The sequence below is a fragment of the Oryzias latipes genome, chromosome 17, assembly GCF_002234675.1.
Source record: "Oryzias latipes chromosome 17, ASM223467v1".
Lineage (NCBI taxonomy): Eukaryota > Metazoa > Chordata > Actinopteri > Beloniformes > Adrianichthyidae > Oryzias > Oryzias latipes.
In genome coordinates this window covers 7997937-8009451 of record NC_019875.2, presented here as the reverse complement: position 1 = coordinate 8009451, position 11515 = coordinate 7997937, and the positions used below count along the sequence as shown (strand labels likewise).

At 36.8% G+C, this 11515-nt stretch overlaps 1 protein-coding gene across 2 annotated transcripts in view; it reads right to left on the bottom strand.

The window, feature by feature from the left end:
• Positions 1–1963: 1963 nt before the first annotated feature.
• The window catches only part of LOC101155464 (vasoactive intestinal polypeptide receptor 2-like), a 92513-nt gene continuing 82961 nt past the window's right edge, over positions 1964–11515 (bottom strand). For both annotated transcript variants that reach the window (XM_023965399.1, XM_023965400.1), the window contains exons 10-13: positions 10596–10687; positions 7009–7138; positions 6862–6903; positions 1964–2222 (exon numbers count right to left, since the gene is read on the bottom strand). In XM_023965399.1, the coding sequence (XP_023821167.1) occupies positions 2049–2222; positions 6862–6903; positions 7009–7138; positions 10596–10687 (438 nt within the window). In that variant the 3' untranslated portion in view covers positions 1964–2048. The remainder of the gene's footprint in view (positions 2223–6861; positions 6904–7008; positions 7139–10595; positions 10688–11515) is intronic.

The window sequence follows — 11515 nt, the reverse complement described above, 5'->3', positions numbered from 1 at the left end:
CAAAATAAAGAAAGTCGAAAAGTTGTGAATCAGAACTGCACCATCCTACTGCACGTGTGCAAAATTGGACCACACAGCTGTGCAAATAATTTCTTCTTCTGTTTTGTGTGATGGCAGTTAACTCCCCAGTGTGCAAGGAAACCACCACCTACTGATTTTACAATATTGCCCTGGGGCAGAGTAAAATGCCCCCAGTTCTTCTATTTTGCCAACACAAAAACAAACCATGAAACAGAGAGAATGATCAAACCCGAATTCCTCCCCTACCCCCCTGGCTTCTCCCTATCACTCCGATTGTAGGGCCTAAGGAGGGATAGAGGTGTATAAAATCGTTTTTCAATGGGAAACCCTTGCAGCGGAGGGCTCTGTATCCCTGACCGCGATAATCTGCGTTGCGCTGTGCCACGGAGGGGCATTTTTATGGGTGTAGTCTGAAGCACAGAAATTTACATTTAATTATACGTAATGACTTTTTGTTTTAGTATGACTTATTAAAGGTATGACACTGATGCTTCCAGTTCCTAGCTTTTTTACAGGATGTTGACAAAAATGTTTGTCAATTTTACGTTTATTCCATAAAACTTTTCAGAGTTTTCCGAGTGATGGCACATGATGTGTGTGGATAAACGACAACTACTGATGACGTCATCGAGACACCCAGATTAAAAGACACTATTTTTCTAAAACTCTCCATTTGGAGGGCTAAATGTAGGGTTGGGGAGAAGCCATAGGGGTAAGGGAGGAATTCGGATTCGGCCATTGACTTCAAGCCATGTAGCCGTCATTCTATGACGTTTTGTTAGGATGTTTATTTTCTGTAAGGAAACCAATATTTATACAATGTTGCATTTTTCAACGCTATAATTCAATCAGGGGAAGCTCTCCCTTGTTGTGAAAAACAATAATTCATGTGAACACGGAGTTATCCATTGTTTAAATGTCTCGGACAGCCGAAAAGAAGCCCGAATTGTTAGAAAAATGCTACCGGGAGCTAATCTTTTATTTTTACTTTTTTTCAATTAATTAAAAATCTTTTATACCGTGGTCCGGGTGAATACTCAATTCTCATTGACTGCTGGGTGTGGATTAAAAAGTGATAATCCACAGTGATAACGCACACCTAAAAAAGAATAGTCACATAATTTAAATGTTCAATATCACTGCACTGGCTTCTTTAAAACTAAATAACAACAATAAAGCACTAAGAATCGATTGATTATTTAATTTTTTTGCAATTGAGCATGGCATAAGCCAGATAATGCCTTTCGAAGTGTGCGTTATGAGAAATTAACACGCGAAGCCCGAACTGTCTTTCCTTCCTTGACCTTTATCCCTTATATAATATTGGAACAACAATTGTGCAAAAATTTGTACAAACTACGGGAGTAAATCTAATTCAAATTGCTTAACTGTCATAATGTTAGCAACAGCTGAGTGACATAAATTTACTAAGGTAGGATCTGTACCCCACATGTGCAAATGGTTAAATAGTTAGTTGAACAGTTAGTTGTAAAAGCTTAAGAACATACAGGTGAAATAGCAAAGTTGCATGCAAATTATTCTTAATTTCACATTGAGTTGCTCAGATTTTGTAATGCAAAATTGATGTAGTTATAATATAAGATAAAATTTCCATGGGGTTTTACGTAAATATTGTAATTCACCAGCTGAACAACAGCTTGACACTTCCATTGATTTATTTATGAAAGAGTAGTGTGCAACACAGTTGGGAACCCTCTGGCCCTGTTTTAGCCCAAATTTCAGCAGAGCGCTACGATTCCAGAACCCCCCCCCCCAAAAAACCAAAAACATTTTCCCTTTAGTTTGTGTCTGCATCAAGGCGTTGCACTGAAATGCAGTTTTCATCTGTCTTATTTTTTTTCTCTACTTAAAAAAAATTAAAACAATGAAAGAAATAACCTCTGAATTGTGATCAAAGTACAGACCTTATAGCAGCTCTGGGTTTACTTGCACTTAAGTCTTTTTATAGGATGGATTAGTAAAACTCTTTGGCCCGGCTCCATTTGTTTGTTTTTCTGGGTCGGGCCTCACAGCATGGTGGTCTCTGACTGCAGGATGGACTGGGCTCTGGAGTTGCGGTGAAACTGCATCATGTGCTCTGAACCGTTCCTGGAGGTGAAAGTGCTGCTGAAGTGAGGTGTTCTGCTCAGGCGGCAGTTCAGACACATGCTCCTCCACTTCCTCCTGAGCTCCCCTTGAACCTAAAGACACAGCCAGAAAAAAAGGATTTATACAAGGAAATAGGAATTTTGATGGCTTTTTCAGAGACAGACAGAATTGGGACTAGTACACACATTAGAAGTGCAAGAAAAGTTTGAATGAATTGTGTTGGACAAATTTAACCTAAAGTTGCTTGTGAAGTTGAGAGAAACACAACATCTCTGAAAGCTTCAAGAAAAAAAAAAGAAACATAAGAAACCTGGAAAAATTTACATTTCTAAGACAAACACTTTATTGTATACCTTGTTTTAATCTCTCTTTAGCCTTCACTAGTATTGTATCTTTGTCCTTTATTGTGAAGCTATGCTGACAAACCTTTTAGAGTTGGACTTTGCTCTCGGTGTCATATTTTGAAAAAGGAATTGGATGTTTGTTTTCCTGTCAAATATTTGTTTAAGATAAACTTGAAACTGAGAGCATGTAAACAGCTCTCAGTTATAGGTGATGGGAAGTGGGGGGGGTCCGCTCTGCAGACACTTTTTCCTAGGAAATGTCCAGGTTTTTTTATTTTATTTTGCCTAAATAGACCATAATAATAATTAAAAGACCACTTTTGAAAGACAATTAATCTAAAAGTGATTGGGACTTTAAAGAAACAGTCTGATTTCTAGGCGTCATTTTTCATTTTGTACTCTTAACAGCAATTTTGAATTTTCATCTATACTTAAGCAACGATTTGACACAGAATGGGAACATGAAGAAATATTCTTATATAGACTCGAATCTGAACTCTCTTGCAGAGAAAATACTTTAGAAGTTGCACAAGTTATTGGTTGTTTCTTTAAAAGAATATTTAACATGAAAAGACCAAGACTGACCTGGGCCAAAAAGCATTACAAGATGCACCAGTGACACTGGAATAAAATAATTTGCTACAGCGTTCTTGTTTAATTCCCTCTTTCTTAGACAAATTTAGCCTAAATCCAGCAGGCAGCATGACTGTCAGGAAAATCTGCTTCCAATCTTTTGTCTAGAAAAACTCTGCAGCCTTACATCTCTTTTCGGTTTTATTCCAGTTTTCCACTTTTCTTGCTCTACTAAGTCGTCATCCTCAGCTATCAGAAGCGACTGGCACAGTTCATCTTTATTAGGCAACTCCTTCTGCAACCCACAGTCGCTTTTAAATCCCTATTAAATCCTTCACTGGCACGTTCACACAGTCTCAGATTTGTGGAGTCTGAGTGTTTGAAAGCTTTAACTGTAGGGTGAAAAATGTTCAGTAACCCTGTTTTAAAGTTTACCTTAACTTTTTAATGTTTTATAATTATTATTACAGCTAATCCCTTGGTAGATAGTAATTTAACAAACCCCCATCATTTTCTTTTGATTGAGTTTACTTTTTTATTGCAAATTTGTTACAAATAATTGATTTTATTTTTGTTAGAATCCCATTCTGATCATCTTAAGATCTGTTTCAACAGCATTCCCAGTGATCTTTCAAATATGCCGTTTTTTAAAGAGCATGCCGTTTTCTTGGACAGCTCATCAGATATTTCTCTTTGTGTTAGGGTCAGGACCGACAGTGCAAGGCCAGTTCAACCCCACTTCCCGCCACCCATCTGACCTATCCAGTCATAAAGTTTTGATCCATGAGCCAGTTCAGATTAGGAAGATGACGTGGCTCAGGTGGTTGAGCTGGTCGGCCAATGATCGAAGGATCGATTGGTTGGTGGCGGTTCAATCCCCCTTCCCCTCAGTCAACTGTCATTGTCTTTGTCTGGGGCAAGACACTTCACCCTCCCTGCCTCCAGTGTCGCTCCACTGGTATGAATGTCCCAGTGATGGTCTGAGGTGCAAACTGTCAGCCACGCCTCTGGCAGCCTGCCCCAGGGCAGCTGTGGCTACATTAGTAGCATCACCAAGAACAAAAAATCTTATCCATTATTATTATTACTATTCAGTTTAAATTGTGTCGGTCTATTGAAAACCAGTTGTGAACATCAAATTAACACACAAACTATGTCCACTTTTCTGACATCTAAAAATGACCTCACTTCATCGACAATTTTGGGTCAACATTTGAAAGTTAGATTGACATCATTATTAGACGTCACATGGACGTTCAGATCCTGTCTGCACAGTGTCCGTCCGGCGAAAACCAGTTCTACACATCTATACAACGTGAATATTTTTCCACGATTTAACGTCAAACAATGACTTCACTTAAACATAAATTTTGGTTCAACATTTGAAAGTCAGATTGAACATTTTTATTAGGTGTCATATGGACGTGCAGAATCAGTTTATATTGCGTCCATCCGACAAAAAACTGTTCTGGTTGTCCATACAATGTTCATATTTTGTCCAGTATTGAACGTCAAATAATAACCTTAATACAACATCAAATTGAGTTCAACGTTTGAATGTGAGATACACATTTTAATTATGCGTTTAAGTACTATTTATGTTTTATTTTACATTTTTAAATATTATTTATTTTATCTTCTTATAATGTATCGATTTAATTATGTGGAAATGTTTTTTGTGGGAATGGCTCAGAAATGTATTTATTTCTTTAGAATCAGAAAACGTTTTTTGATTTGAACTTTGGGTGAATTATGTATCTCAGTCATTTATTTATCACTAACCACTCTTGCGAAGCATTTCTGAACCTAAACAGAAAACACCCCTCTGATTGACTGAGGCAGTGCATGCATTTGACACATGCCAATTTTCTGTCTGTGAGACCAAATGATCTTGGGTTGGCTCCGGGTGGCTAAAAGAATGCAAACATTTACCACAAAGTTGAAGGTACGGCTGAGAGATATGGAATTTTTTTATATGACAACATAATTTTTCATATCAGGAAATAGCAATATGTATCACGATAAACCAAAGATCTATATTTGTAAAATTTGAACGCACTGTGGCATATAAGAGAAATGTGTAATCATCAAAAGGTTGTTTAGACTTAGATATTTATTTCCTGTCATACTTTAAACATAACAGATGCACTGAAGGACCATGATGCAAGTTTTTTTTTCCAATTACTATGAAAATGCATATGTATTATAAACTAAACTGAAAATTGTTCCAATAAAAAAAACAAAGCATTCATTCTACAAATAAATTGTAAAGTTTTCAAGTTTTACAGAACAAACATAAAATTGACAAACATTTTTGTGAGCATCCTGTAAATAAGCTAGGAACTGAAAGCAAATTTCTTCTGGCAGTTTAGACAGTTGCTACTGTGCAGTTCCTACCTTTGTTGTCTTTGTTTCGAGAATTATTTTTTATTTCAGTCTAAGACTGAGCTTGCTTGGTGCCTCTGCTTCAGGTGAGGAAAATGGTTGGTTGTATTTCCAGTTCTAGAAGGAATTTACCTTCTGCACATTTTGCAGAACAAGTTATTCTGTTTTTTTGTCAGATTTTAAATAATTGAAATACCTCCACACTGGGGCCGAAAATTATTTTTTGAGTCACTTGCCAAGTTAACCAAATTATTTAACACTATATATATATAAAACACTATCTTACACAGAAATACCTTACTAACTACTTTTTTAAGAAAACAAAATTGCATAAAAGTAATTTATAAATGGTATGAACACGTTTTTATTGTCTTCTAGCTCTAAACTCAAATTCAAACATGCTGAGAAAACAAAGACAGATTTACTAGAGATTTACTAATTTTGCTTCCAGGAGATTACATTCTAAATTAAATCATAACAAAAACAGCCTGAAAACAGTATAATGTTTAGGATCATTGTAGTTTTATATCATTGACATCAAATCTGCAGTGCTCTCATGAGGGAAGCAACATCTGACAGGTCATAGTTTTTGGTGTAACACCAGCTCTGTAATGCTAAAAAGACACCGCTAAAACCCAGTGGATTCAATGATATTTAGAAAATACCGTTTTTTTATTAATGTCATATAAATGAATTGTTGCTGCTGTCAGAGAAGCAGCTTCATCCTCCAGTTCTGACTGGGTACTGTTAGAAATCGCTGCATTTTTTCCACTGTTGTCATCAGCCAAAACTAAACCGTACACAGGCAAAGTGACCCCGGGGGTGTCTTGCGTCGTGTGCGCTTGTTTACCTCGTGTGCACATGGCAGAGGAAGAGAAGTCAAAAGAAATTCACCAAAAGGAGAGCTAATAAACATGACTAATTTTACACAGACATTTACTCCCCATGTGACGACTAACATTTAACTTTTACTCGCCAAAGAGGAGAAAATGCTCGCAACTCGCGAGTGTTAATTTTGGAACCTTCAGAATTAAAGTTTATTGCGATGCTCATTTTTCAAGCACAATATATATTCTTAAGATTTGATTGAAGGTAGGTTGAAGGTAGGTTTTGTCATCTTAATTCTATGGTCATTTAGGTTTTATTAAACTCTGGCTGTTACAAATTCCCATCAGATAACCTAAAGTGCCAAAAACTATTTATCTTAACCGAAAGTACTAAGTTAGCCAAAACAGCATGTGCAGAAACTAAGCTTGATTTGCAAAGCTAGTGAAGGTCGGCTGCTCTAACCCCCCCCCCAAAACGAAGAAAATTCCAAAGAGTGTAGGATTCACATAAATGCATCACAGGATCTGCCTGCTCATTTGCTTCTCAATGAATCAAGAAAACAAACAATATAAACTACTTTGATAAAAATGACAGAACTCACCTCACTGTTGAGGAAACAATAGAGAATAGCCACAACGAAACCCTGAAAAAACAAACTTATTTGGTAAATTTGGTAATTTTTTCCCCCCCACTTGTACTGTAGATAAATGAGGAGTGTAAGTGCAATGTGTAGGAAGTGATGTCTGACCTGAAAAGATCCCAGAGCCAGGTCAAAAAAGATTTTATAATCTTCAGTGATGGATTCACTGAAAGAAACAAAAACCACATAGTGGATCCCAAACAGAGGGATCAGCAGCAGAGTGGATTTGGCCAGCCTTCTGTGGGAGGAGCACAAGCAGAAGTCTAATCACAACACAAACTAAATGAAACAGAATAAAGGGGTTAGCCTTAAGATGCATTCAAACCGAACGCCATTCGCCCGCCAAGTTCATGTTGGACACCACTCTATTGACGCGCAGCAAATTAGCTGTTCAATGCCTGTCCAAAAATGTGTTAAATAAGCTTGATGCCCCAGACGCGTGTGGGAAGAGCTACCACCAAATGTTTTTAGCCTGATTGCTACATGGAGCAGTGTCTCTGTATATCTCATTTACAATGCATGAGGATGCAATGTAAGGATGTTTAAATATCACCTTTGTTCATTTCAAAAAGCTCTACTAAAGCATTGATTAACAGGTCTCCATGTCTGGGTTCATGAGATCATTCAGAGACTTTCCCAGTAAGGTGAGCTTCACTCCTGCTGCAGGAGCTGCTTCCGTGTCTCTGTGACCTAATTTGACAACTTATTGTCCCACATTAGTCCAAGAGAGAAAAAACAATAAACTAAAAAAAAAGGATCTATTTATGATTGTCTCGACCAAAATAAGAAAAATATCATAACGTTCAAGAGGGGACTGTGTCTGCCCGCCAGCCAGCTGCCCAGGGGTCAGTGTAGCCTACTTGCTCGCTCGAGCTCCATGGACCCTATGACAGACTAGCATGTGTACCTCTGCACATTTAGCTTCAGGGTGTACCGCCACTTTGCCCAACAGTTGCCGGGACAGGGTGCTCTCCAAGGCTCAAAGCGTGCTGTGCCCGACGCGCCGCACACGATGAAAAAAAATCACCTTTTGTGTGAATGCAGCTTTATAAGGATGCTACAAAATACTATACTATACTATAATCAAAACAAAACATAAACCAATACAATGAAAGAAAATAACTGATTTTAACGTTACGTTAGTCAATACATTAAAAAAATATAGTAAATATGCTTGTGATACAGAAATGCAAAGCTGACAATTATTTTCCCATCAAAGTAAAAAATATTAATTTGTTGCTAAAAAAAAAGTGAAATGACAAAGTACAACATAAATCCCAAAATGCAAAAATACGGGGTAAGACAACTGTCAATACGAAACGTATGCATAAAAACAAAATTGTGCAGTTTGTTCCAGAGACTTACGCACTTACTCCAGCGACTACACCGGTTAAGGTGTACCCAGCTTTCACCCAACCTTAGCCGGGATAGGCTCAGTGACCCCGAAAGGTGTATGGCAGGTAAAAAAAAATATCACAAAAAGTAACTCAGAGCAATCGACTGTAGCGATTGGTAAAAAGAAAGAAAATTTAAAATCTGTAAGAAAGTTAGTTATTCTGACTGACTTTTTTATTATTTAATTTGATTATTCTTTCTTACTGCAGCAACGGTCGGCTGCCAGTAAGCCTACTCAAGCTCCAAGTTGGATTTTTAAATGATTAATTTGTACTAACTTTGTCTTTATTAATATGTTTCTTATTGACAGTTTTCTCATCCCATGCAAAAATTGTTTAAAGATAATCTTATTTTGGAAAAACAGCATACCATTAGTGCTCAATAACTATTTACAGTAAGTCCACAGTAATTATTAGGTTCTTTAAATTCCATGTGGTTTGTTCAAAAAGCTTCAGTCATCTGTTATGCAAATCTTTCTGTTAGTTCACAAAATGAAAAAGTTGGTTTTCAAAAGTGGAACATCGTCATCCAGATTCATTGAGCATTATTAGTTTTTAACCCTTGTGCTATCCTAGGCACTTTAACATTGGGAGTTGGGTCATCTAGACCCACTAGACAGTGCTCTGAACCTTTTTTCTTCAATGATTTGTGATCTTCACTGGTGTCCATGGATTACATGAAATCTTTCCACCTTTATCCACCTTTGTCATGGTAGGGAGAACACGTCAATGTAAGGCTGGGGTCATGGGATAGCACAAGGGTTAAAGGACTTGCAGGTCCCCCCTAGGTGTGAAATCAGGGCTATACAGAAGGCCATGTCATTATTTGAATTATTTTCACTCCATCATCATATAAATGTGGATCGTTTTTGTTATGTGTATATATAGATCTAATAGCTTTAAGAGGTAAAATATATTGAAAATGTGCAGGAAGGCTAAAAAACAATCTACTTAGTTCATCCAGAATTAACTTCAGTTATATTCTCGTGTGTGATCAGGGATGTAGTTTTGCAAAGCTGCATTGTTTTCTTGATGTTTTTAAAAGGATTTCATACTGTCATTATTACCACTTCAAGCAGAGGATTGACGTTGTGCGTCTGCAGTGGATCTTTGAGGGACATTCTGAAGTTTGAACATTATTTTAGCTGCTCCTTCAAACCATGTTTTTACCTATAAACCCAGAGTCTCAAATCTCCTCCTCAGTTATGAAACACTGTCAGGTCAACTCAGTCCTAAGTTGAACCAAGTGTTCATTTTCAAATAATGGGATCCTGAGCGTTTCCAGATTTTCAGCACCTTTCCCTGCAGAATCTTGGATTTGTTCTCCTGCAGGATATATAAAATACCTGCCAACTTAACACAGCTCAGCTCTGGCTGTAGGCTTAAGTTGCTCTAAGATTAAACATGGCATATCTGACTGAGCTAAGTCTTGGGCAGAGAAATGTGTTGCTGCAGCTTCATTGGTTTTTTGTTTAATAAGACCTGCATCATGAACTGACTGGGACTGTCATTCTTGCCTCTTCACATGGCTTTAGGAGCAAAAGCAATAACGTTCTTTCTAGAGCTGGGCGATATGGCCAAAAAAATAAAATCTCCAATTTATTTTCACACCAAATTCGATTTTCTGATTTTAATATGCCCCCGCCCCTTTTTATTATTTTTTTAAACCTTTTTTTAAAAGTGACAAAAGACTGTATATATCTAACAAAAACAATTTTATTTTAACATATCCTTTGGAAATATGTTCAAACACAAAGTTCAACTAAATACAGGACTCCCTTGGAAAAGAGGTTTTTAATCTCAATGGGACTTTCCTGGTTAAATAAAGGTTAAATAAAAAAAAATACAAGCTGTAAAAATGTTTGTAGATCAATGCAGCAGATGTTTTGTAAACTGCTGCTAGATTAAGCATCTTTTAAAGAAAAAGGCTTCTCACAGGCACATTTTTTACTGGACAAATTATTACATGATTTTCAAAAAAGAAAAACTTATAGGCTATGGGGGTAGTGCTTGTTGTAAGGGATGGGCTGACCTTACTCTGAGCAATGGAAGCTCTAGACAGCAGAAAGCTGGAAAAATGAAATTTTGATTTTCCCAAAAATAGGTAAATCGTTTAAAACAAAAAATTTGACTTAATCAATAAAATCAATTTATCGCCCAGTCCTAGTTCATCCTGATTTCATCTGAATACTCAGATCTACTGACTGAGCCATTCGCAGGAGAGCACATCATGCAGGACAGTGACAGTCATTTCACATTAACCTTCATTTAAAAAGTCTGTTATGAGTGTAGTTTTTGTACCTGTACTGGGACTGGTCATTTCCGCCCACATCTGGACATCGCAGCTTCTGAACCAAGATGCGAATGATGCTGATAAACAGGATGAAGTTCACCTTAAAATAACGAAGACTGAATGATTTTTTTTAAAAATCCCTCAAAACAACATATACATACCTCTTTGTTCAGAAAAAAAATCTTTTTTCAATGAAGAAAACAATATAAACCACAAAAAACAATAATCATTTACAAAAAAGCGCTTTATGTGCTTTGAGCAACTCAAAATGCTTATATGCTGCATAACACTGACTTATTGTTATTTTATCTGTTTACTTATAGTTTCAGAATATTGTCCAAATGTGTTTTATTTCCCTGGGATCCTACACTTTAGCAGATTTAGCCTATCGATATTTGCACTAGGCGCTGACAGCAACAGTTAGAGCAGTTTAACCAAATTTTTTGCTCATGTTTGTACATTTTACTCTGAGAAACCAAAATGCCAATCTTACATAATAAGCAACATAATAAGCATTGGAAGTGTTTATGTTGTTGGTTTCTTTTATCCTTTTTCCCTAAAAAAAAAAAGTTCTTTATTTTCACTACTTCCTTATAATGTACCGTAATAATTGCTTAAACATTACATGTCAGAAACTGGTGGTATAAGACTCAATATGCAGAAGACCAAGTTTTATGGAGGCTGAGGCTGGATGATCGTTTGTAACAACTCTCCTCAGGGACTGGAAGCATGAAGGGTAGTAGTCCAGCTGATCACTGTAATATTCTGACCACTAGGTGTCATGGTGTTTTGCAAATATACCTACCTGTTGTGTTGTGAAGTCTCGTGTGTGAAAAGGTGTGTAAAAGGTGTGTGAGATTCAACATGGCTGAAGTAAAGCAGTGAATAACACAGATTCTCATTTGTGATTTTTTTAAACAAAAGATAA